At 47.8% G+C, this 26,175-nt stretch overlaps 1 protein-coding gene across 1 annotated transcript; it reads right to left on the bottom strand.

Annotated features, from left to right (window-relative positions):
• Positions 1–1,291: 1,291 nt before the first annotated feature.
• CSNK2A1 (casein kinase 2 alpha 1) lies at positions 1,292–25,541 on the bottom strand. The gene is made up of 13 exons (XM_074920312.1): positions 25,441–25,541; positions 11,991–12,190; positions 10,825–10,936; positions 9,816–9,917; positions 9,338–9,388; positions 8,473–8,532; positions 7,709–7,792; positions 7,189–7,299; positions 6,295–6,396; positions 5,300–5,400; positions 4,453–4,601; positions 3,099–3,185; positions 1,292–2,621 (listed from the first exon to the last, which is right to left on the bottom strand). The coding sequence occupies exons 2-13, from the start codon at positions 12,089–12,091 to the stop codon at positions 2,506–2,508; spliced, it is 1,176 nt and encodes a 391-aa protein (XP_074776413.1). The 5' UTR covers positions 12,092–12,190; positions 25,441–25,541; the 3' UTR covers positions 1,292–2,505.
• Between the last annotated feature and the right edge of the window lie 634 nt (positions 25,542–26,175).

Genomic DNA, 26,175 nt, shown 5'->3' with positions numbered 1-26,175 from the left:
ACGCGCATGCGCAGCGCCACGGGGGGGGGGGCGAGTCACGTGGACAGACCGGCGAGGCGCGGCCGCGCATGCGCGGAGGGGAGCGCGCAGCACGTGCTCGCCGTCTCCCAGCGGCGCCGGGGCGCTCGGACCAAGGTTTTTCTTAAAAGGAAAAAAAAAACCAAAACCCAAACCCAGGACTTCCACGGCACAGCCGCTTCCCAGCGCGGCCAGGGGCGGGGAACATCCACCGGTGCCGCCGCCGCCCCCATAAACCCGCCCTTAACCCCCCCCCGGTCCCTCCGCAGGAGCAGCGAGCCCACGGCAGCGCCCAGAACCGGCACCCGTAGGCTTGGCGCGTCCAGAAACGTCCCTCCGTGGGCAGGGCTTGGTGCTGCCCCGCGCACGGGCCTCGGGACCGTGGTCCCCGCGTGTACAGCTCATCCACGTCTTTAAGCTCGGAGGGAGCAGCAAGCCCTCGGGTTTGCAAAACCTCCCTCACTCGAAATAACAACGGGGTTAAAACATCCTGTGTAGCTCCCAGCTCGGTGCAAACAACCACAAGCTGTACTTTTGTTATACTGGGTGCTTTTACGTTACAGCACGTCAAACTTAACAGTCAACACGATCCAACTTTCACATCATTCTTGGATACAAAAGATGAAGCGCAATGGTTTTCCACTTGCTGAAATCACAGAGGAGAAAACCACCCCGGTGCGTGTCATCAAAAACCTCGTCTCCCCCAGCAGAGACCCTCACAGAAAAGGGGCCGTGTTTCACATTCTCCCGTTTCTCCTCAGCTGGTTTAACCCAGATGCTCCACCCGACCCTGCAAAATCAACTGAAGTAGCACAGCAGCACGTGTCCCTCACCCCCCAAAAGAACAAATGAGGGCTGGTGCTCAGAGGAGCAGGAACTGAAAGCCAAGGGAAGAGCAGTCGGTGCCCAGGAGAAGCAACAGCTGCCGTGGCTTTAGGATGGGAGCTCACCGAGAGGGACGGGTGCCCTTGTGCTTACAGCGTCACAAGACTCTAAACCAGTCACTGAAATAGCAACACACACAAGAACCTAAGAATTTCTACTCCTCGTCCATCAGGCTGAGAGAGAAGAGGCAGGTTTTTTGGTTTTATGGCAAAAAAAAAAAAATCCTTCTCCCAGGAGGTATGTTTGTGTTCTCTGCACTGCTCAGAGTGCAAGGGGTGTGTGCGGGGGCACGGGGCCTCCCCGGGACGTGCAGGGCTGTCGGCCCCCCTGGTGTCAAAGCATACCACCACCCCAGGGAGGCCTCTACACAGGGAACTTAAATCTAACCTCGATAAATAAAACCAAATGTTTATTTACACCAAAGAATTCCAACACTGGATCTTTCACATATGAAGGACAAAGTATATATACACAGCAAGGGGTAGCAGGGCTGTAACAAGGGTGCTTTTCTGTTGTCAATGATAATATTTGTCCACAATTACTGATCTACCATTTCAGTTTAAGTTAACGTCTGCTCGCTCCTTCCTCTCAGTGCATATTTACAAGACTGTGAGGTAACTGGTATTCTCACCACATGGCACGTGAGGGAGGGGATGGTGGGTGAAGATGTGTTATCGGACTTGGCGCAGTCTGATTTTTCCAGCTTTAAGTAGCCACCAGCTTGAAACCTATATAAACAATTTAAAAAACAATATACCCAATAACAAACTAATTCCAGAGATCCAAGCCAAGCAATGGCAGGAAGAAGCCTCCAGGAGAAAGGGGCTCATTAGAGTAGGGCTTACTCTACAAGAGCACCTTTCTCAGGAGGTGGCAAGGACTCCAATCCGATCAGTAACTTCATCTTTTAAGACTAAAATTACATGCAAAGGGGTGAGTTGGCATTCTGGTTGGCTCCTAAGGAGACATGATTCAATCCAATTAGGGTGTCAGACCTTATCTGCACTTACTCCTTTTAAGCTTATACCATCTCTCCATACTGGAATTGTCTCCTCAGCGTACCCCGGCTGAGTCATACGCAGGACACGGGGTTAAAGTGAGTGGTACTTTAGGAATCCCCCTCCCCTGCCTCACGAAGACTTGGTTTGGTAGTCTCTGGAGAACAGCACAATCCCCCAAGGTGTAGGCTCGCAGAGGAGTAATGGTGGGAGCATGAAGAGAAGAGATTTCCAGCAGGATGCAATAGCTTGGAAATGCTGTTGATTCATCTTTGTTCTTAAATGAAGAGTACTTTTTTTAAGGGGGGTGGGCAGGGGGGGTGGGGGGAAACTGTCCGAGAAATATTCCATCTGTAGGTATTTTCAGGGAATCCCCTGAGTTACGAAAAGTTCAAGTAAAAAAAGAAAAATCAGCCTATAATAATTTTTGTATATAATGACTGAACTACTATAAATCCACAAGCAACAGTTCAGACACGGTGCCTCCAAAGCGTTCATCCCCTCCCTTCCCCTGCCAGGCACGAGCTGCGTCCTGAGGAGAGGTGGAGGGGGAAACCTCTTCCCCACCTGACTCAGCTCAGGCAGCAGGAGACAGAGCCCATCACTACTGCTGGGCGCCGGCAGCAGCTGGAACGGGCATCCCCAGGGTGGTGGTGGCAGAAATGACGGGTGAGCCGGCTAGAGGTCCAAGGGGGGAAGGTGTTGGCACTGAAGAAATCCCTGGAAAAGAGGTAAGCAGGAGTTAGAGCGAAACCCAGCGCATCGCTACCCGGGACAGCTTCAGGTGCTTAAATATAGTGGTAACTTTGCAGGTCAGTTTGCTGCCGCTTTATTGTGTTTTCAGAGCTGCCAAAACAAGCCGAGATGAAAGCTCTGTCCCTGTTCTCTGAAAACAGAGCAGATTTGTACACGTCCAGGCGTCGCTGACAGGCAGACGTACGGCAGGATCGCTGTCCTTCAGACCGCTGCCAAAAAAATCCAACTACAAAAGCACTTTTTAAAACGAGACCAGAAAAGCAGGTCAGGCTGCAGCGAGGTCTTATTTATCGTGCTCTCCCACCCACTTCTTCGCAGCCCTCATCCCAGGAGATGACTTAATGCCCCACCTGCAGAACTCACCCTCCTGGATCCTCACATCACGTATAAATAAATGCTTTACAACGCCACGCACGGAGAATAACCGACAGCAGAACTGACCTGACATCATACTCGCACTGCTGACAGGAGTGCTGCCACCCGGCATGTTGGACGAGCCCATCCGAGCCTGATCTTTCACGATGGGATCTAGGAAGAGCACACACTACCCTTAGGCGCCGTGGTGCTGCGCAGCAGCTGAAGCACAGCGGCTGCCCGCGACCTCTGCGCTCAGCCAGGCCCGACAAGGCGCCTGCGTCAAGGAACATCAACCATCATCTAAAGAAACACAGGAGTTTTCACCCATTCCAGTGGGAAGCACCCAAGGAGGCGCCACGTTAATGTGTATCAGCGAAAAGTCGCCTAAATGATGCGTTTTGGAGCTCAGCACAACTGCTTGGCAGGAAAAGCTGAAGGAAATGAAGGTGAAGTTGATCTCCTTTCTATGCTAAGCAACTGCGTAATTGCATAAAGCCAAACCCAGAAAATGGGTGTAGCAAACACAAAGATTATCACTAATTACAATCACAGGCCATGTCTACACACATCCCACAGCTGCCTGAGAGTTGTAGTGAGTGTCACTGCAGCTTGTTGTCTTCTCTACAGTGTCCACAACTCACTAACTCTTTGTTTCCAGCTGTAGAGAACGCTACTGAACAGAGACAGCCCCTTCCTGCCGCCCCAGACAAGGGAATTTCAGATTTTGCCCTTCCTCACGCTGAGTTCAGTACAACCTGTACCTCTACATGGACAGGGGTTAATTTAGCTCTTTGTCCAACTCTCAGATTCCAAGCTTTCAGCTTTACCAGTGCTCATACTCGCAGAACGTTTCACTTGAACATTTCCCACAGGCATAACACAGATCTGTAATTTGTTAATTACACTGGGCCGTTCAGCAGCGAGAACAAAAGAACTGAGCAAATACTCATGTTTTGCATTATTACAGCTATTTCAAAAACCTAAATATCAAGACTTGGGAAAAACATCCAAGCATTTGAAAACATTTACTCGTGAAAGTTACATTTTTACTTACAAAACCAAGACCTAAGGTACACATTTAGCAACAAAAGGAGTTAAAAGGGCTTGTTTCTCCACAAAGCAGTTCGTTTTATCAAAACCACAGGAATCTGTGTACCCAGACACCTGCTGAAACGAGCACAGGTTTACCACCAGCGCTTCTTTAACACAGTGCTGCTGATTCACGGGCCCGACATGGGCATTTTGTTTCCTCGGCTGGTGTAGGTGGCAGTGGCCTACTTTACCCACCACAGCGACACACAGCCTCAGCTCCAGCGTGGTGATTTGCAAAGACCAGGCTTATTACGTTGCCGTTCTTAGCTCCCGTCTGCACAACCTACAGGAACGGAGATTTCCCAGAGGCACAGTAACTCCTCTTTGGACAGCAGCTGATACTTACAGAAGTAAGGGTGTTCCATGGCTTCTCTCGCTGTGAGTCGTGACTGGTGATCATATCGCAACAGCTTGTCTAAGAAATCCAGAGCTTCTGGACTCACCAGATGTTGGTTCTCACTGTGAACAAAGCGCTCCCATCGCTTACGGGAGTGTCTGCAGAGAGAGATACCCTAATCAGGCTAGGCAAAGGATGTCAGGGCCCAAATTCACTTTTTGAAAGGAGCAAGGACTGTGACAGATGCCCGGCCCCGGGAGGGGCCGCTGCTCCGTGTGGCACCCCCGGGGCTGGGCCGCACCAGAGCACGAAGCGCAGTACACCGGGTGTCCACGCGGCGGCACAGCCACCGCAGCCCCGCCAGCATGAGGACGCAAGTTCAGAAGGGATTTACAGGCCTAAAACCCCAGCTCCTGCTCTTACGTCCCCGACATTAGTTCCTTGTAGCTTTGGTATGCGTCTCACAAAATAACTCTATGAGGGAAAAATATATACAAATGCGATCTTCTGCATTTTCTGCACTGTAATTCTGAGAAACAGCGTTCTGGTTCGTTTTGTTTTGTTTTTTTTTCCCCTCAGAATACTGGCAAGAGCATTTGCCCTTCATGCTTTATGCTCCAGAAGTTCATTTATTGCCGAGATGACATTCAAAACCTTTCCCCAAGTCCATTTGCAGATACAGGACCACGGGAAGCCCTGGTAAAAGGGCTCAAAGGCAAAAAGTGACAGTTCTCAAGAATCTTGGCTCTGACTTCTCTCATAAGCAGAAGTTTTTGTTTACTTCAAGGTCTGCTGACAAAGCAGTAGCTGTCCGGGTCAACCAAGAGCTTATGAGCTCCTCTGGACCTTGGCTCACCTGCCCAAGATGTCATTGAAACGTGGATCCAGTTCAATGTTGTATTTGTCAATGTAGTCATAGAGATCTTCTGTTCCCAGCACCTTGGCTATCCTCACCAGCTGGGAACAAACAGAAAAATAAGTCACTGCTGTGAGGGTATGATAATGCCAAAGCCAGCATGAAGATACAGCAGCACATTCCCACGGGAGCTTCAACGTGGTTCAGTGGTCTGAACCAGCAGCCACAGGGTGATCCCACGGCTCTGCCTACCCTGGCCACAGACAGTCACAGGCAGCACGAACACGCCTCTGCTCGCAGGCGGAACGGAGTCACCCACGGCAGCCAGGAGGGAGCTGCATACCTTAACAGCACTAGAACTTGAGACCTTACAACACTAACTCCCCTTTGTGGCAAGGAAATAATCAAGACCAGCAAGCGGGGAAGGCAAGAATAACTGGTTAAAAAAGCAGAAACTGTAACTTGCACGTGAAGGGTGAAGCATCACCCCGGAGGGCTCTGGAATGAAGGTCTGAGAACAGAAAATCGCTGTTCTTGAATGTCTGCACGTTAGTTCAGACGCAGAGCATGTATTAAAAGCATAAAAATGTTGGCCTAAAGGCAACACATCAAAGATTTCAGAATCTATATAAAACTGTACCAAATTCACAGTTTCTATGCAGAGGGGAGGGAGGGTGGAGAGTGGTGGGGGCTTTCCACATAACGTAACCTCAGGAATAGTCAATCTACATACCAGAATGCACCAGCCTTAATATAACTATTGTTAGAACTTTTTCCAGATAACTACTGAGGAACTCGTAAGTACAAAGCACTATAAATCTATTTCTATTTAATTGGTTAGATAATCTGGCACACTTGAGAAAAGAACATGGCTTCAAACTGAGCAAAGAAGCCGTTAGAGGAATGCTTGAATTCTTCAGATCCCTCGACAGAAGTATAAGCAGGAAACCTTTGTGATGCTAAGAGAACAGAGATTGTACATGACCAGCTCTCACCTGATCATAGTTGTCATGGCCATGGAAAAATGGCTCCTTTCGGAATATCATACTAGCCAACATGCAACCCAAGCTCCACATATCCAGACTGTAATCATACATCTGTACAAAACCAGAAGGACAATTCAATTTCTAATGAATTAAGCAGAACAGACTCCCAATACTAACAGGGTCCCCCCTCCCTCCAGTGATACAAACGCGGCCACGTTACGCTGGGAACAGACTGAAATATCTTCATCACTAGATCCCCGTTCAGCTCGGTGTTCCAGTTACTCAAACTGGGATACAGCAATTAGCAGGTATCCTATTCCCATCCCTGTCCATAAAGCCATTGAAGACCAGTTGCCTTTTTTCTGCTTTCACCGCAGCCTTCAATTTTAGGAATCATTGAGACGCGTGTTGAGAAGGGAAGCATCGCAACGAGCAACGCGAGGAGCGGCCTCCACAGGGTACACGGGCAGCGAGGAAGCACTTTCATTCAGAACCAGCACGATCTGAAAGTCACCAGTAACGCTGCTATTTCCATAATGCAAACTGCCATCAGATACGGGGGATGTTTTTATAGCTCAGTTTAGAAGTTCATGCAGTACTAGCTATTCCCACAAGGGCTTTGTTTCATTCCTGTTCCTTACTGCAAACGCAGCCTTGCTAAAAAAATACTCAACATTTGTCTTCCAAGATCCACGATGATGGTTCTGTGGCTCTTCCTCAGGTCCTGAGACTACTCATTAGTTTCTTTAAATCAGTGGCTTTATAGTCACTGCTTTCCATGATACGTTTTAGAATGGACTGTCTTTAGCTTCAGGTCTCTAGATATCTGAATTTCTGATTTGCTACCTTGAAGTGGCACAGACTTTCCATACAAAAGTCAGGATAAATTCTGGTAATTCTTACCTGATAATCTACAAGGAGTTCGGGTCCTTTGAAATATCTGGAAGCCACTCTGACATTGTACTCTTGGCCAGGGTGATAGAATTCAGCCAAACCCCAGTCTATTAGTCTAAGCTAGAAATGGTAGAAAACAAAACAAGAAGAGGCTCAACGGATGCTCCAGCTCTGCAGTGGCTGAATCACCCTACAGGTGAGCTTAGTCTGAAGCTCGGAATGAAGTCTTCTATTTTCAATTAATTTGAAGGTGATCAGAGTATCTGTTTAGATATTCTCCCCAAACCCGTATCACCAACCAGTCTAAATAAAATACCTCTCCTTACCAAGCTCGTTTATGGGTCACACGTAACCCGTAAAAACCTTAAAAGCAGTGGATAGAATTTCATTTTACATTTCTCCACATGACAAGCGCAGTCCCCACTGAAGATGTCTGCTAGTACCACTACACAGGAACACCCAGAAGGGATCCTAGCTTGCCAAGAGAAAAGCAGGACCCTCTCCCCACCCTCCAGCCACCCCACGTTACCTTTCTGTGCTCGTGGTCAATCATGACGTTGTGAGGTTTGACATCTCTGTGCATGATTCCCATGCTATGGCAGTAATCTAGAGCCTGTGGTGATACAAAGAAAGAGATGCTTGAGTCACAAGAACCTCTCAAGTTCAATCGTATTCAGAAGTATCTCCACATAAACCAAGCCTAACTAGGTGGCAAAACTTTACTGTCCGGTGTTATATCCTGGACTAGACTTGTGGACCAGAGAACACCTCTAGAGAGCCCTCTCAAAGGGAGGTCCCAGCAACAGAAGCATTTTGACGTCATGTGCTTCCTCATCAAAAATGGAATTTCTGAGTCCCTCAGAGCACAGTTACTAGGCACTATTGATCAAACAAGGCTCCCCTTCTCCAGACTCTCGAGGAGAAAATATTTGTTTCAGAAGAATGCACAAATACATTTGACTGACATTACACTGCAGCACAAAACTAGCCAACAACAGCTTAGAATTTTCTGTTTTCAGAGGCTACATGTACTTCTGATTTAGGATCTTAACTCATCTCAGTCCGTCCAAAGACTCCGCTAGTCTCAAAAAAAAAAAAAAAAAAAGACTAGCAGTTTTTTGCAGAAACAAGGCTGAACAATTGATACTGACTTGACATCTATTTTTCTGCCCAATTCTTCCGTAGGCTTCCTCTCCCCTTCCCCCCCATTAGTGACATGATAACCATCTCTATAGGATTAGCTGAGTACAAATCCTAGAAATAAACCAACAAAACAGCAAACCACCAACTTACCTTCAAAATCTCATACATGTAGAATCGAATATCATAATCTGTTAATGTCTGGTATAATTGCTGTGGGACAGAAACACATCGTATCAGTGTTCAACACTCAAGAAATATATCACATCCCTGCCAATCCAGAACAACCCAGCCCGTTCTCCGCTGCCACGAGTCTCCAAACCCATCTGAAGGAACAGCAGAAGTTTCCCAAGGTACTCGGATCCCACTCCCATCAGCACATTCCTCTCCCCTCAGGAAGCACAGAGTTTACTCCCAGCTCTGCTCAGACTGTACGTTGTGGTTCTGTCACTAACCCCCTCGTGTTGCCCTCACCCACCACCAGCACGACGTGCTCGCACCCAGCCTGCAGACCGGGTCTCAAAAAGACCGAGGGTGCTCTGCAACATTAAGCAGCTGTTCCAGATGGCACTGCACAGCCACTCTTCTCCTGAGGCAGGTCAGCCGGGAAGGGCACAAAGAAACATTTACATCTCTTTTCTCAGAAGTATGGAAAGCCACAGAAACAGCTGTCCACATTTAAAGTGGTTCCAAGAAAGAGTTATGCACTGCCCGTAAAAGCAAAATGTTTCAAAAAGACAAGTACTGATGGTCCACACGGTAACAGATTAATTTGCTCCCAAGGTTAGAACATCACTTGGAATCTGGACTCTCATCTTGCAACTTCTGTGGCAAAGTGGTACTAAAGGACTCATTCCAAACTTCTGTCCCAAGCATATTTACCTTTAAAAACAGTTACTATGTCAGAAGGAAGTGACTATATGACCTGCCTGCTCCCTACCTACTTGCCTTTCCCCAGAAAAACATTACAAATGGCTTTCAAATGGAAAACATTAGAAGGTCACATCCCACACCATACCTTAAAGTCTGTGTTGTTTACATGTTCAAAAACCAAAGCGGGTGTCCGAGACTAAAACAGAGAGAAAAGTGTTCAGCCATGTTAAGGTGAGATAATATGTTTTCTCTTAGGATAATGAGCTAAACAGCTTTTACTCCTCAAACTGCTAGAAGCCCCTCTGCCTCAGACAAGACTTATGATTCCCCCCAGACAGAGAAAGCAGAGCCCAAGCCTGCAGCGCCTGGCAGCGCTGTTTGTGGAATGAATTAACTTGTCTCAGCTCAGTGGTAGCTCGTCCTTACAGGGTGAGGGGCTGAAGGGACCTGTGAGGGAAGGGCCCTCAAAGAGAAGTTAATCAGATTAAGAGCTGATCTGATTAAGCAATTCAGAAGCAGGATTTAAGAGCGAGGGAAAACAAAAAGCCAGATCAGAGCTCAAGTCAAACACAGCAACTTCACCCGTAACCCCGGTGGAGCCTTTAAGTTCCTTCCATACTCACCACAGGATCTTTTACTATATCTGCAAGAGTGATTATATTGGGACCGCCTCGCAAGTTCTCTAAGATCTTGATTTCACGCTTGATTTTCTTCTTTTTAACAGGCTGAAGAATAAAAACCCAAAGTGTAAGACAAAAAACACTGCAGTAAATCGAGGCTAATGGCTCAACATGCAGATGACACAGGCAGGTGACTGCAAGTCAGCAAAACACCTCAAGGCCTTTGCAAGTGAAGCTCAAACAGCCAGATCTTGTTACCTGACTACGCATCCTTCCAGTAATGGCTCAAACGTCTGCAGTCTGCTTTCTAACCATACAACCCCGACAGCTACAAATACTAGTTTCATGTTAATAAGGGTTAGGAAGGTGGCTTTTTTATTTTTCCCCCCCAAAGCTGCCCGAATATGATCTGATAGACCAAAACGTCTTAACAGGCACATGGTAAATGTCTAACTGCAAGACGCCCACGAGCGATCTGAGGGCCACTAACTGAAGGTATTTCATCGATCAAGGCTGTGGAATAACCAGCATCCAGGAGATCCTTTCTCAAGCCGGAAGGGTATTACATGTGTAATGGAACATGCAGAGCAGAAATGAAAATTTTCAAGTTAGCAGTCCCTAAATCTAATCAGTGGCTTTAAAGGACAATGATCCCATTAGCTCACAGGCCTCTATGCACATGACAGCCAGCACACTGGTAGTTAGAGAAGGTGAGAATTTTCTAGTCAGCTGCTGAAGTGTTGCTCGGCTCCAAGTAAAAATGTGTTGCACATCAGGATTTCTTTAAGATGGATTCTAATTCCTGACAGGCAGAGATGTGACTTAATAACCAAATAGTGGGCTTCTATGAGGAGGCTCAGAAGGGTGGCCCATTTCACTGAATGACACTCCAAAGCCAGGCTTTAAGGATTGCAGTTTTAAAACATCAAACGTTTTAGATGAAAGGCAGCACTTTCTGGCCTCCTGATCGCCTCAAGACAGATTTTTATCTTTTGCCCAATCCCCAACTCACCTTGAGAATTTTAACAACTACTTTTTCGTTATTTGTAATGTTGATGGCTTCAAATACTTCACTGTATTTGCCTCGGCCTAATTTTCGAACTAGCTGGTAGTCATCTTGATTTCTGTGGAGATAAAAAGTTAGAGTTCCAAAGAGCTCAGCCATTTCCATCACAATTTACAAATCACTCCTTAACACTAAATCACTGCCTCACCTTCCAGACAAGGTGGATTAACATCTTACATCTCCTGGATGTGATGATTAAGAATTAGGAGAGAAACTGGGAGCTTCTGCTCACTCAAGTTAGATTCAATCCAAAACCTATTTCTTGTGCACTAGGCAACATAAACCCAACTACGCATTTCAGCATCAGCAAACTCAAGCTATCCCTTCCACCTTCTCTATATTTGGAAGCTGCATTTTTTTTTTCCTTGTATAATGTTGTTAAAAATCAAAGCCAGTGAGACCAAAAATTTAAGTGCTAGCCTGTTTAAAAGCAGACTGGGCATGAAACACCACTCATGCACAAAGACTGTATACATTTCAAAGACCAGGAACTGCCGCAAAGCTGAGGGCAGAACTTAGTCCTGGCCCTGCTATACAAAAGCAGGAACGCAGGAGCTATGAAGCTGGCACCACTGCTGTCCGATTCTTGGACAGTTTAGTCATGAGCTCAATTTAGACACCTCCTTTCTTCAAAAAGCAGCAGACATGTCTTTTCCAGTCACTCGCAGAGAGCTGAGCAACAAATCACAAAATAGCATGTACCTATTTAAGTCTGCTGAGTCTCTTCACTCATGCAAGTCAGAAGCAACTTCAGATGTCTTTTTGCTTCTTTTCAGCCCTCGCCCGGGACCGTTTAGATTGCTTCAGAAAAAGATTTTCTTCCCTCTGAAAGGGGACGTTTTCTGATTACCTGGCAAAAAAATCTTCAAACCAAACTCTTAAGGAAACTGCTAAAAATGTGCCTGCGCTGCCAGGGATTTAGAATTTTGACAAGAAACGCTATTCTGAAGAAAAGTTGTGATCCTAACACTTGCCATGCACACCAGACATCTGCCAAGAGGCATGAAAAAGCCTAACGCAGCACAGGTGCCTGAACGCCCCATGCACCACTACGCAGGATCCTACAGGGACTGACCCCGGTCCTGGGACACCCACAACCTGCCCAGACTTACCCCCACTCGACAACATGCGACTCATAGTCCCAGTACTCCCGGGGTCTGTGTGTGTTCACATCCGTGTAAACTCTGGCCCTGCTCGGCACGGGTCCCGACATATCAGACAGGTTGGCAGGTGGAAATGAGGAGATGTCTGAAATCAGAGGCTACCCGACCTGCAAAGCTGGACAGAGGATAAAGGCCTCAGATTCTTCCACCTGCAGACAGAAAATAAACCAGAAGTTAAAATCTCAAGATACTATAAAAACACTGAAGTTAGTCATCAAAAGCTGCTGAGGAGGAAAGGCTGGAGTCCAGCTGCAGGCCTGGGATGATTTGTCAGAGCTTGAAAACAATTTGTCTGCTCTCCCTCAGACAGGATGGGATCACTTGGCCCTGCTAGCAAAAGTTACACACCACACACCCCCCCGCCACCACCTTGCCACTTCCAGCATGTAGTTTCCAACTTACGGTTGCAAAGATAACTTTCCAAAAGGGAGGAAATGCAAAGTGCTCTGTATCTGCGGACAGACTCCTTTCAGCTCCAGAATGAAAGCACCAGCCACTGGCTGCAAACTCTCCCGCCATCCAGAGGGAGTCTTGTGCCATCCCGTGTAACCAAAATGCTTCGTTCACTCGAGGCTGCACAACTTGCAACGCACTAATAAACGATGCACTAATGAACAAGGTCACCCGTGCAACCTGAACCAAGCACTTCCCCAAGTCCCAACTTCTAGAAACGCCAATTGTCATTGGAAATCAGAACTTCAGGATTTACTTGCAATTCTTAAAAGGACTGGCGCCTTTCACGTGACATGCACAAGGGTTTGTGTGGCTACGTTGACTCATTCTGTGGAAAGCAAGCCAATGAGCTGACCCTCCACCACCCTGCCCTTCCGTCCGCTGGAACGTGCAGGCGCTAACCGAGGTACACAGCAAGGCTGGTCACCTCAGCAGCGGGTTGCTGGAGGAGAGCAGGGAAATCCAGAGGCTGTGTCAGAGCATGGATCTTCTTGGTTTTAAGCACCCTCCCACCCATATAGTACTGTACAGGCTTGTATAAAACAGCTTAATGACATTTCAACACAATCATCCAGGCTGCTTTCCTCATAAAACAAAAATGTGAATGTATTCACCCGAAAGCATCAGGACCAAAATGTTATCCAAAGGTAAGACTGCTGAAGTCTCAATGTCACTCTGGGGATTTTCATAGTACAATATTTTTCCCATTTCCACATATTCTGAAGAAGGCTTTTGCTCTCTGTTCACACCCTCCTGCACGGACATCTCACCCCACCGCCTCACAACAGACACCTTCTACATACAACCCAGTGCCCGCCTGAGAGCGGGCAGCCACTGCGTCTCACCTCTGGGCTCACTTACAGAAAAAAAGCAGCACCACCCTGTACGATGCAATTAATTAATTATTGCCTCCTAGCACAGGCAATAGTATTGTCCAGAAGATGTAGGACATTTATAGTGATAAGCTACAACCATGCTAATTAAACTACTATGAGGAAAAGTACATCCCCAACTAGCAGCGAGACTAGAAAGGATGTTGGGAAGATCTCAGAGAGGCCAGTCATTATGAACCACTCAGGGATTAAATGGCTTGAGGATGCTCAAAGACTTCACGACAAACCAAGGCAGCCAGAAGAGTTCTGCTGGGATGGGGCACCCGTTTGGTCACATCTTTCCGGTGGTGGTAGATTACGACGCTTTACCCAAACACAAAAGAAAAATTCTGCTGCAATGTCTAAAGATGTTTCTTTGCATTCTTGGAAGGATTTGGTAAGCGAAGTGATTTTAACAAATCTTTAAGTTTTATCACTATTGAGAGAAGTCAAAGCAACTCAAACAAAAGTTACTATGGGTCAAAGACTAATTCCTGAATATTTAAGACAACAGTAACTTACTACAATTTCATACCAACGTATTGTCCTGCCTAAAGTAAAAATAGTGCCTTTGCACCTCTTAAATCTTTCACCACGAGTGAAAGCTGACACACTTCTAAATATTTCAATAGAAAAATCTCTTTGCCAGCTTTCAAAATAACTTGAGAAAGGAAGGAAGCTGTATTGGAGCATGAGGGAGCATTGTTTGGTGTGTAGCACACGGCAGAGACTCCACAGCCCTGTTTACCAAAAGGTGCTCAATCAGTGGGCAGTGCTGGAATCTAAATTAGTAAGATTTATTTGCTATGCCGATCTTATCCCTTCACAGAATACGGGCAACTGCCAAACTGCAGGAGGAAGTAATAGCCCCATTAATCAGAAATTAGTCAAAAAGACCTAGAAATCTGCTCAGAGCAGTCAGCTTTGGCTATCAGGATACGTCACACCAGAAGAAAATTCTCGAAGTGAAATCCTGCTCTACGGGCAGCGTCCTGTCGTTTCTTCGAGGTCTGCAGCCTACTGCAAGGACCCCAGCAAGAGGCCCTGGCTATGGAGATGGTGGAGGAGACCTGGGGGACACAGGTCTGATGCCCTCCACCACGTCCCACGGCTCAGCCAGCCGCTGCTTTGGCACTGGGAGGCAGAAACGTATGCGAGGTCTCTTTCGGAGGACTAAGCCTCCTCAGGTGGTACCGGCCACGGCAGTGTGGGTTGTTTTTTGACCTACTGACACACAGAGGGTGCTGAAGGCAGCTCCAGGTAGAAAAGGTTGGAGTAATCCAGCCCCAAAGTAAAAAAGGGACACGGCACCGTTCCAAAGTCCACAAGAGGTGTGACTGAGGCCTCGGCCCAGTAAAGGAAGGACAAGGAGCTTCAGCCAGGTGTTCAGCTAAGGGAAGAATATGAAATATTACTAAAAATAAAACAAATCTATTCCTGGACAAAATATTACTCCTCTAACAAAATACACTTTCAGAAGATTAGGCAGCAATCATCTAACACCTCAGACCATTTATGTTGCATGACTCAGACACTCAGAAATTAGATGTATATTCCAAAAATGTATCCAGGCATTAACAGAGCATGCAAGTTTACTAGAACACTTTTAGGACACTGAAATTTATTCGGTTTCAAAGCTTAATCACTGTGGTTTCGTTTCTCCTCACTCCATGTAGTTCTGGCAGATGCACTGGCTAATTTCCTCTGCCCAATACTCCTTGTGTAGGAATTAGCTGAACCTGTATATAAGATGACTTAGCAAATCTAATTTTTAAGCACAACTCAGTATCAATAAAGAACACGTGACGGCTTCCACCTCATCCAGCTTAGCAACATCAGTGTCAGCACAGAGAAAAATAATGAAAAAGAAAAATCAATTGCATTATCTAAAGATAGATCAGATTTCACAGTGGATATTTTTTGTCACATAGCTCTAGCCTAGCATGAGCTGTATGCTCTAACAGACTGCTCAGAGAAGGGCTTTTTCAGGAAATCATCGACTGCAGCATCTAAGAACAGCACACAATTCCTATTTACGAAGGTAGATATTATTGTCTACTGTTCTTTATACAGGAAGAGGAGAGAGTCTGCACAGATAATTTGGTTTTAAAGCAAAGTTACACAAACTTACCTTGCCTGAAAGCTTCTCAATCTCTCTGCTCAAAACTGCCACGGAATTTGAATATATTTTGCTTTCACTGCCCCTAGAGAGGGATAATTCTGCAGTGGATCCAAGCTCGTTGACAGAAGGGACCAACACAGATAGGGACAAATAATGGGGACAGGTGTGGTCATGCAGAAGTCAGTTTAGTGGCAGTTTTAAGGCAGAAAAATCTACGATATGAGCAGGGATTGTGCTCAGACAAGAGCAGTGTCCTGAGCCTGTTATAAAGGATGAGTTCTATTTCTGCAGAATCCAAACAGAATATGTCATTTATTAATTCCTGCATTAATGATGGTATCATAGAATAATTTATACCAGGAGAGACTGCTAAAAGTAATCGAGTCAAAGTAGATCTAATTAGGCTGCCGCATCCAGCATAGTGCTGAGCATCTCCACAAACACAACGCACCCCTGAAAATTTTGATTTCTCTGGTAGAAAAGTGTGTAACTAGTAACCATGAGCTTTTGGGCAACATATCGGAGGTCACAGAGAGAGGAAGACAAAGCTTCCAGTCACCGTCTGACACACGCTGTCCAGTGCTAAGGCTCGCCTGCCTGGGCAAGGACAGAAAACAGCTCTTCTGTTTCAGCACTCGCGGTGCCAGCCCTCAGGCAGACATCACCCAACAGCGCTCACGTGGGAGCTACGGCAGCACCACACAAAAGTTTCAGTGCTTGCATAGGCCTGCCCATAAAAACGCCATTTACGAATTAGCAAACTGGTAAGGATGCTGTGTACGAGATGAACTAATTAGCGAGAGCACCCTGCAGGACCCTGTTCATCCTGCGTAGGAAAGAAAATCACAAGAACACAGCCAAACACAGCACTGCGTGTGTTACTGATCACTACACCACAGGAGTGCCCCAGAGCCCCCGTCAAACACAATTGTGCTACCACCGTACAGGAATTTTTAAATAGCAAGGTCTATTAATTAAAAGAGATCAGCTCTTAAAAAAGTTTGAATTATCCTAACATTATTGTCTGAGCAGCACGGCATGCCAGACTTTCTGTGCCTAAAGTACACTAAACCAGTAGAGAGCTTTTTGGTGTTCACTTGGAATTTGATTTTAAAAACATTTTAATTTAAACCACTGTTACAAACCCCCTCCTTTTTAAAAAGGGATTTTATCATCCTTACAATACACTCTAATCCCAATGGCAACCCCCGCCCCCACGGAGGACCTGACTTCTTGTGAACTATCAGTACGCACAGCACACACCCAACGAATAACGGGAATTTCCTTCACCCTCTGTCCTTCCAGGTGTATCCACGTACAACAAGTAGCAACAAAACAGCTAAGAAACCTGTGCAAATTAGTTTGAGAAACACACCTACTCAGCCTCTAGTAAAATTCACCTTTCAGTCAAGAATAACTGCAACATCGGAATCTTTTTTTTTTTTTTTTTCCTCCCTTTTAAATGGAAATGTTTTTGGCTCGGACTTCTCTCAAGCACAGTTACTCAGAACCTTAAACCTAAGTTGCACCAGTATGACACAGCACACAGACAGACTCCCAGTGAGCTGGAAGCCAAGAGTGTCCCGAGGAACCTGCAAGGGCTATCCGAGCGATGACCTTTGTGGGTTAGGTCTGGAGTATAAATACTGCACCCAAAAATATGAGCACGGCTGGACACCGGCCGGCCTGTGGATTGCTGCTGACAGCACAAGTCGCTCTCGACGTGAGCTGTATACTGCTGGGTAGTTCCAAGTTCATCAAGAGCAAACAGTGAACTATGTTCAACGCCACATAAACACGGTTATTACCGCTGACCCACCTGAACTCAGTTAGCAGAGAGCAATCCCAAAGGGGTAAGATAAGCCCCAAACTGCACCAAGCCAAACGCAGAGTGCCAAGAAAATATTGCTGTCACTTTATGAGCTCTAGACAGAGTGTCCCAGACAACCTCAGCTTCCTTGCAAGGAGAAAGCGAGATGCACAGATTGGCCAAACAGGTCTAGAGACTTTCCTCTCACTTCTACTTTCCCCATGTAAGCTCATTACCAGCGGCGACTGTGACAGACTGTGAACAGGTCAAGACACACAGCAGCCAGTTCATTCTGAAAAAAGCAAAGCTCTCTGTCAGCTGAGTAGAGCAGAATTACAGTAAGTAGCCTGGAATCAAAAGGTTATTCCTTTCTTTTATCCATACCTGCAAGTGAGACATTACCTTTCACAGCGAATGGCTCAAACCCAGCCTCTGAAATCACGAGTGTATAATGTGCTTTATTAGTGAGAGAATGCATTACAATTATCAGATAAAATTGATTATGATTCCCTTCACAGAGCCCATTTACCCCTCGCTCATAAGCCTCCCAGGGAAGGAGCACTTGCCTCTTCAGGGTTTGGAAAGATACCACTAAAATTAAAATATCAAGACATGCTTAAATACTACGGTACAGCCTGCTGGCAGTCAACATGAATCATAAACCTTACCTTTAAACCAAGAGCTTACCTTTAAAACAAGAAATAATAGTAACCAACTTCATAAAAAATGTGCTCTGTCTCACAAAATAAATGTGATTTGTGTATTTTCATGATGCTGGAACTACAGCAATATGAATATGGAACAGATGACCTCCAGAAGTCCCTTGCAACCTACATTTTTCTGTGATTTTATAGCTGAAATAGAAACAAGCCTGGATTAACAAAATTGACATCTTACATCCTTTCCCAAAGATCATTTACTTACTAAAGGGACAATATCAATAGAAAAGCTGATTTTAAAATCTAATTGAGTGAAAAAAAAATTTAAAAAGCTTGGTTTGAAATCAAACTTTTCTCTTGGTAATTTTTTGGCACAGCACAGTCAGCTCTAACTACATTCTTCCACCAAAATTATTATCCAGATTTCTTTCAAATAGCTGGTTGTGTCTGGCTCTGGAGAAATAACAAATCACGATACATAACGACCTCAACATTCCCTTAAAGAAGAAACAGGAACAGTTGTGATTAATTCAAAACAAGACATAACCAGTCACTAGGGAAAACAATTGACAGGTTTAAACTGCAAGAAACATCTTGGAGTAATTCTGCACTAGCAACGTCCTAAAATCGAGACCAGTTCTTCCTTCATCGGCGTCACCGATTCCTGCCCTGAATTCCTGGCAGTTCCTGCCAATGAAGATGTCATCCCTGGTAATGAGCATCACCATCTATGCAGAAGTCACAGGACCGACCACGAAACAGTTTTACTGTAACTCCGTATTTTAGGATAACCTCCACAGTCCTGGGGAAAACTTTCCCACTTCACCCATGTAGAAAGCAGCGTCCACCACGTCTGAGGCAGCCCAGGCTGCCCTGGCAGCACCACTGGTGCCCACAGGCTCTCCTAGCAGAAGTTCCCTCACCCGTAGTCTTTGTTTTTGTTCAGACCTATAACAGCTAAATCTTAGCAGAGCTTACACAGAGCCACTACAGGTCTCCAGCAGCTCAGCTTAGTAGGACAACTCTGCTCTGCAAAACTTCAGAGTTGGAACAGCACGTGTACCTGAGCAGAAGAGCCGGGATCTTCTCCAGCAGCAGGAAGCTGCCAGTGACAGGATCGCTCCTCACCCCGCCTAAGATTTTATACAGAACAGTCAACTTCTACTCTTCCCCTTTGTCCCTCCAAAATCACGGACTCACTCATATTTTCAGAGCTAAGCCAGCCCACAGCACACAAAGGGAAAGGGAAAGCTTTTCCTAACACAAAAACTTGAAGACGCAGCTTGGATGAGGCCGTGCAGCCGCGCTGGGCAGCGACACCGGGGAGACCCCCAGGCCCCAGCAGCCAAGTGCAGGCTCTGCTGCTTTCCCACGCCTGCAGCTTCTCCTGCCACCGTTCCCTTCCTCCCACAAATCACCGCGGATATCCTCGCTGCCGCGCTGAAGACTCCTGACACAATCAAACAGAAATGGCTACGAGCGGAACCAGGCACTGCCAAACCAACCTCTCAGTACACACACAGAGCAAAACAGAAACCAGTGACAACACTCTTGTGCTGGCATCTCCTCCCCGGCCCCGACAATTCAGGCCAAGCGGGGAGTGCAGAAAGGGCGCTGGGTTTTTTTTGGAGGTGCACCTCTTTAGGTCTGACCCAAAGCCAAAGCAAGAGCACTTGCAAAGGACTTCAGCAGAAAGACATTATTTTCCTTCTAAGAGCATTAACAAAACTAAAGCTCCTACCACTGGGGCTTTGGACAGTATTATCCAAGAAATTAATTACCAAAAGTACCGTTTCTGAGATCCTGGCAACACCAGGTAACTCTTCCTGAAGGCTCACAAAGGGGAATGTTTCAGCACCATGACAGGCTCTTCACAGCTGACATCAGGTCAACTGGCAGCATCCTCTGGAAAGTTCTACCTTCCTAATTACTGCTTAGTGACATCGTTGTTTTCCTCATTAATTAGTACACACAGAGTCCTGACAAGCCAATCATTCTGCTGATTTGACTCCTACGGTTCACGTACGGCGAGTGATTTAGCTAGAACTCAGACAGCTGAACTGTACCCACCATCTGTAAAAGTTATCTGGTTTTAATTGATCTGATGCAATTCCTAGAGGCAGGAACAGTTATCAGAGCCAAAGGATAAACCAGCATACGTTGCACGTAACTATTTCTTCAGGAAATCCCTGTGATCAGCTGTTCCCATCGAGCAGGCCATGCACTGCAAACCATCTTCACCGCTCAGCTGGCATCCAGAAGGCTCAGCAAGAGACCTGCCGCTGCAAACCCCTGCTAGAAATCACAAGTTCTAACGTAATTCTCTAAAAATTCATTATTATTAACACAAGATGAACCTAACTGCAACGGTTCCAAAACTCAAGTGGAAAATCCCCAGCTATTAAACTTCAGAAATCCGTATCTATTCTGCACTGGGTACCCTGACACCCAGGGAGTGCTGGGTCTATACAGCTACAGCCAGCTCTCCCAGACACTGCAGGTGATGTCAATGTTCTGACTAGGATTTTAATATTTCACACCTGTGCTTTGGAGATTAACTGAAGCCTGGTGACCACAGCACCCATCACTCAGGGTAACCCAGCAGGGACACGGAAGCTGAACCCACCCTTGCCATGCCAAACCAACCCACACCACTGTCAGCCACATATAGGGACAAGTTTGTCTCCACAGCATCTTTCTTCACGCTTGCAATCACCCAGCAAAGCCACTGCCCAGCATTAAGTCATGGCTTAGGACAAGTATATATTTATAGGCTTGATAAGATTCATAACGTTGGACGTATGCCTGAATGCCATACATTATAAATATCAAAACCTGTAGCTCTTAATTTGTAAACTCAGTTGAAATGAATCTGGATGCTGCACAACTTGCTCAGTGAGCAAAAAGCCCTCCTTTTCCTTCTGGAGTACAAAGCGCTGCTTAATCTGCAGAAGGCAAGGCTGGAATTTAACTGCACACAGGTAACAGAGAAATCCGTGACAAAACTTTTAAGAGAAGGAACATTGCAGGAACCCTTGTTTTCCTACACTGGAAATTTGTTGTGCGCATCCACGCTCACCCGTTTTCAGAACACTAAAAAGACGCACTGCGAAACTGCCCTGGCTGAGGGCTTTGGCAAGAACACAGAGAGGCGCCATTTCACCTCCCTGGACACGCAGGACTTGAGGGGCACTTCTACACAACATGGCGAGACCTCTCCCACCCAGCGAAGGCAAGTTCTGGCACGTAATTCTGTGGTGTTAACATCACAGAACATGCTGGACTCTCTCTACACTTAGCTCGATTAAAAAAGGCTACTTTACCTTTTGGTTGTTCCAGAAGGTACAAGGGCAGAGGCCTACTTCTCTGCAAAAACAGACTAACTTCATTTTTCTAGACCTGCTGTTAACACTTGAAGACACATCTATCCAACTGGCAACCTGCAGCCAAATTCCACCTTGGCCCCAAAATATTTTCCGTTTCCATCTAATATACATTTTATTCACCATTCACTTCAAGTAAATTGCCATAATATAATCCAGCCACTAGATTAAGCAGCTGGATGGCCTCCTTTGGAAAGCATCTCCCTGCAAATGTAATATTCTTTAAAAATTAGAAATCAGTCATGAGAAGGACATCATCTAACTCTCAGAAATAAACACTGTGGAAAATTAACATTACTGATATTGTAACCTTCCAAATATGAGTCTGTGGTGGTACTGTCCTGAGTCCACAAAGAACTCCAAGGTCTCCCTTCTGCTCTTCAGCTTCCAAAGCAGCAGCATGAAATGGATAATACAATCATTTGTCTGAATAAAACTGTCCAGAGCAGCCTGAACAAAGGAGCAGGTAAGACTCATGTCAGGCTCACTTCGCTGCTCCTCCACTGCTGACACCCGAGCAACAGAAGATATCCATGAAACACTGATCCTATGACATTGACAATCCCACTTCTTATCAACCTTTCCTACCGAGATAGGTTTGGCACCTTGATGGCAAATGGAGTCCAAAAACCAGCTTGTAAAAACACTCGCTTTCTGCAACAGCGCTAACGCCAGTTCAGAAAGCTGCAGTCTCCTCTTCAAAGCAGTTTTTCTAGGTCCAAAGGAGAACTCCCTTTCTCCAATTAGGTTCTGTAAATACCAGGAAAGTCAGCTCTTGGAAACCCCTGGAAGAAGATATCCAAGCCGAGAAAAATGATCCAAGAGTTGTCTTGCAATCAAAACCAGATAATGTTCGTAGCGAGACTGAGTCGCAGCAATCCTTCCTGATCATAAAATCGGTGGGGTTTATTCTCTCAAGACCCTTATAACAAAATAAAATCCAAAATGGCATCAACCTCACCCAGATAATTTATAAAACTGATAGCTTAATGTAAGCAATTCAATAATGGAGGAACAGTGGAGGTGACAGGTCTGGTAACCCAGAAATAAATCCTTGCCTCTTCAGAAATGTGACATGAAATTAATCACACCACCACAATGTCACCCATTTGCTTCTCCTGTCTTCCTTTCCCTTATTCCTCAGAGGACCAGAGGAAAGACAAAAAGAGAAAATTAGTTCTAAGGAGAAAAACGCAGAAAAAGAATTCAAGTGGAAGGTATAAGGACACCCACCATTTAAGAAAAATGCAAAAAGTTACATCTCTGTCCCTTTCATCACAGCAGCAACAGTTTCTTTCTCTACAACTCCACAAATGTATAACCACCTTTCCGCACCCTAAACTCCCAAGATTCTAACTTGGAACCCCTTTCACATCCATGTACCTAACCCGCACTACTTGAAAATGCCCCAAATCTCAAAGTCTTTCTGTGTCTCACCTTCAGGAAACAGTATTTTACCAAGTCTTTCCCCAGTAATCCCCACCACAGGTTTGCATCTTCATTCTCACATTTAATCAGCTTTTTTCAAGTAAATAGGTACCATTAACTACCCCTGCACAAAACTAAACTCTGCTTAATGTCATGAAACGTTCCATGATACAACTCCCTCTGCATTCCGTAGAGCCTACTGCCAATTTTACTGTCCCTCCTTCGAAAAGCCATATTCCCAACAGAACCCCATCTCCTCAATCCACGAACCCACACGCCCCAAGAACCTGTTCCAAGTCTCCCACTTGGAAGCCTCTGCTTTCTCCTCCAGCTCCTCACTCTCACCACATTTTCCCATCCTCTGTGCCTTATCCCCACCACAGCACATTACCCTGCTACTCTGCTACGTAAGCTTCCCCTCCTTGGTGGCATCCAAGGCCGAGACGATGTCGCCTTCCTCGCTGCAGGGTTGACGTTACCTTCCTCAACCCCGTGTCAACTCCTCGTGGGCAGCAGCCGACTGGGCAAGCTCACTGGGCTGAGCTGCAGGACGCGTACACTGAAATCTCTGCTACCGCCCACACTGGGAACTAGAAGATAGTGAGGTTTCACCAATAATGCAAAAATAATAGAAATCGCATTACCAGGTACAGAGAAAAGTGAAAAACAAAAAAAAAAAAAGGAAATTTCTCTCCATTGCCAAGATGAAAGGGAAGGATCACTGCCTACCACCAAAGATCTATATACTTCATACTCAGGCAAAGATCTGGACCTTTACAATAAACCCTTCTCTGCTAGGAGGTATCCCAAGAGCCGGATTTCTAGCCCCAAGACACGGGAGGATCCTCCCCTGAGGGCGGAGAGCAGACTGCCCTGCACACAGGATCGGACGCTGTTCTGCTGGTGGGAGCCCCAACCCATCCCAGTTTTCTATTTCCAGTTAGAGCCACAGCGCGTGTCTCCACAGAGGCCGTACCACCCCGGGTATGTCGTACCCAGGCACGGCATTGCGCTGTGAGAACTGGAGCATTACCCTAGTCTGAGTTTTAGGACTAATTAATGAGCTGATCAAGCTTCACACTTTCCACAAATCCTGCTTAAAGTCTTTCCAAGCACAGTCTCCCCTCTCCTAGCACAAGTTTTGCCCTTTTCTACATCACGCCGACATGAACGACGCACAGAACAAGCAGCTTATCTGTACCTACCTGTGCTATACCCAGAATCCACACTGGCATTGCATCCAACACACAGCCTGACCGGCAATATGGCGTGAACACCAACTCTGAGTCTGAATATTTTGAGCAACTATTATGTTTTTGAAACGAGAGTTCAAAGAGCAAACTAAATTGCTACCTGTACCCAAGCAGAAATGTTGCTGAATCCACGGCTTCCCTCTAAAAAGACGATGTTACCCCCAGGCACCTCGGGCGGGTGCCCACCCACAGGCGCAGAGCAAGCTCCTCTTCCCGAGCCGTGTATGGAGCACGCTGCGGACAGAGCTTCCACGAGCCTCGTGAGCACACAGCACAGCACCCAGTTTCACAGCCTGGCACCAACAGTCAGTGCAAGAGCAGCTCTCCGAGCCCCCAGTCCGGTGGGAGGGTTGAACAGCACAACCCCTGCCCCATCGCAGACCTCTCTCACAGGTACCGGGGCTCAGCCCGGGCTCAGGATCCATAAATTTAGCTTGCAGAAGTGAGGCACATGCCCTCGTGAGTCTCTGCATAGATCAACCACTGCTGTCAGCAGAAAATATACCGATAACTGTGTTCAGAATCCAAACTTTATTGGTTGTACCCAGAGCCTTTAGTAAGAAAGAATAAAGTAATCTGACAAACAACACGCATGGGGTTTCATAATCTTATCTGCCCTTTCGTTTACAAAGCATGTTTTACCAACAGCCACACAGCCTGTTGCCCCAGGGCACAATTAACTAAATTACAGCAGGGGCAAGACTGACCACCACTGCTCTCAGAAGAGGAGAACGTCTGGTGTGGAAATCTGTGAAAACCACCTTCCCTTCCCCCCAGAAAAGCCCAGAACAGAGCCCGTGTGCGGCTGGGGGTGGCAGCAAGAAGAAACAGGCCTCTCCTTGCCCCTCCACACACCTTACATCCCGCTGCTTTTTTGGGCAAGGCGAGGAAAAGACAAGACGGAGCCTTTTAAGTAAATAACACCTACACTGCCCGACCGTGCGAACCGGGAGAACTGGGGGGAGGGAAAGGCTGCCCTTCCGTGGGGCCCTGCCCTTCCTGCGTGGCCGGGGGGGCAGCAGGCGGCCCCACAGCTGATCCCAAGCCAGCCTGAGAGCAGCCGAGGCGGCCCCCCGGCAACGCTCTGCCCCATTCCCCCCTCGGAGGCACGGAGGCCCCCTCCGCGGACAGGAGGCGGCGGGCCCTGCCCTCCCCACCGCGCAGGGCCCGCCCGTTCCCACCCCGCCGCCTCCCGTTCCCCCTCAGCGCCGCCAGGCCGGACCCCCCGCCGCGGCCCAGCTCTCCTGAGGGGCGGCCCCGGCCCCCCAACCCACACCGTGCCCGCAGCGGAGCTGAGGTGGTGGTGGGGGTGAGCGGCGCGCAGGAGACACGGTAGCGCCTCTCTCCCGTCACCCCCTCCGCCCACCCCCACCACGCAGCCCCAGGAGGGCCGTCAGAGCCGCCGGGGCTCGCCGGTACCTGCCGCGGCCGCCCGCTCGCCGCCCGCCCGCCGGCCGCACACAGACAATATGGCGGAGGCACAAGGCTCGGCCGCCAGCCGCAGGGACCAGAGCGAGGCGCGCCGGAAGCGGAAACCCCGCAGCCCGCGACGTACCGCGAGGGGCGGGACGCGCATGCGCGGTGCGGGCGGGGCGCGCGCCGCAAGGGATTCTGGGAGCTGTAGTCCGCGGCCGTGACGGTCTCACCGACGCGGGGAGGCCCCGGCGGGGGCCTCGGGCCTTGTTCCCGCTCCCTCCCCCCCGGGTCCCGTCCCGGTACGGGCAGGTCGGGTCGCCCCGTGAGGCGGGGTGAGGCGAAGTGAGACGAGGCGGCGGGACCCGTAGCCCAGCGCGGCCCTCCCGTGTCGGCTTCCCGCAGCCCCCGCGGCCCCCGGCGGGAGGGAGGCCTGGTCGTGCGCGGCGGCCGCTCGAGGCCGGGCCCCTCCGCGGGGGCTGCCGAGGAGCCGCCGGCGGTCGCCCCGCAGCGGGGCTGTACGTGGAGCCCGCCGCCAGGTGGCAACTGCGGCCTGCGGAGCCGAGCCGGGCCCGCACCCCCCCTCCCCGGCTCGGCCGTGCCCTGCGGCGGGGGCGGCCCTTCCCCCGGCACAGCAGCCCTCCAGGCCCCGCGGCCGAAGCCCTGCGGACGCTGCAGAGCGGTAGGGCCCCGGGATGCTCCGCACCGGGCGATCCCTGAACCGTGCGGGTGCAGGGGCTG

Source organism: Athene noctua, chromosome 16 (genome assembly GCF_965140245.1).
Source record: "Athene noctua chromosome 16, bAthNoc1.hap1.1, whole genome shotgun sequence".
Lineage (NCBI taxonomy): Eukaryota > Metazoa > Chordata > Aves > Strigiformes > Strigidae > Athene > Athene noctua.
This window is presented reverse-complemented; position numbering and strand designations above follow the sequence as displayed.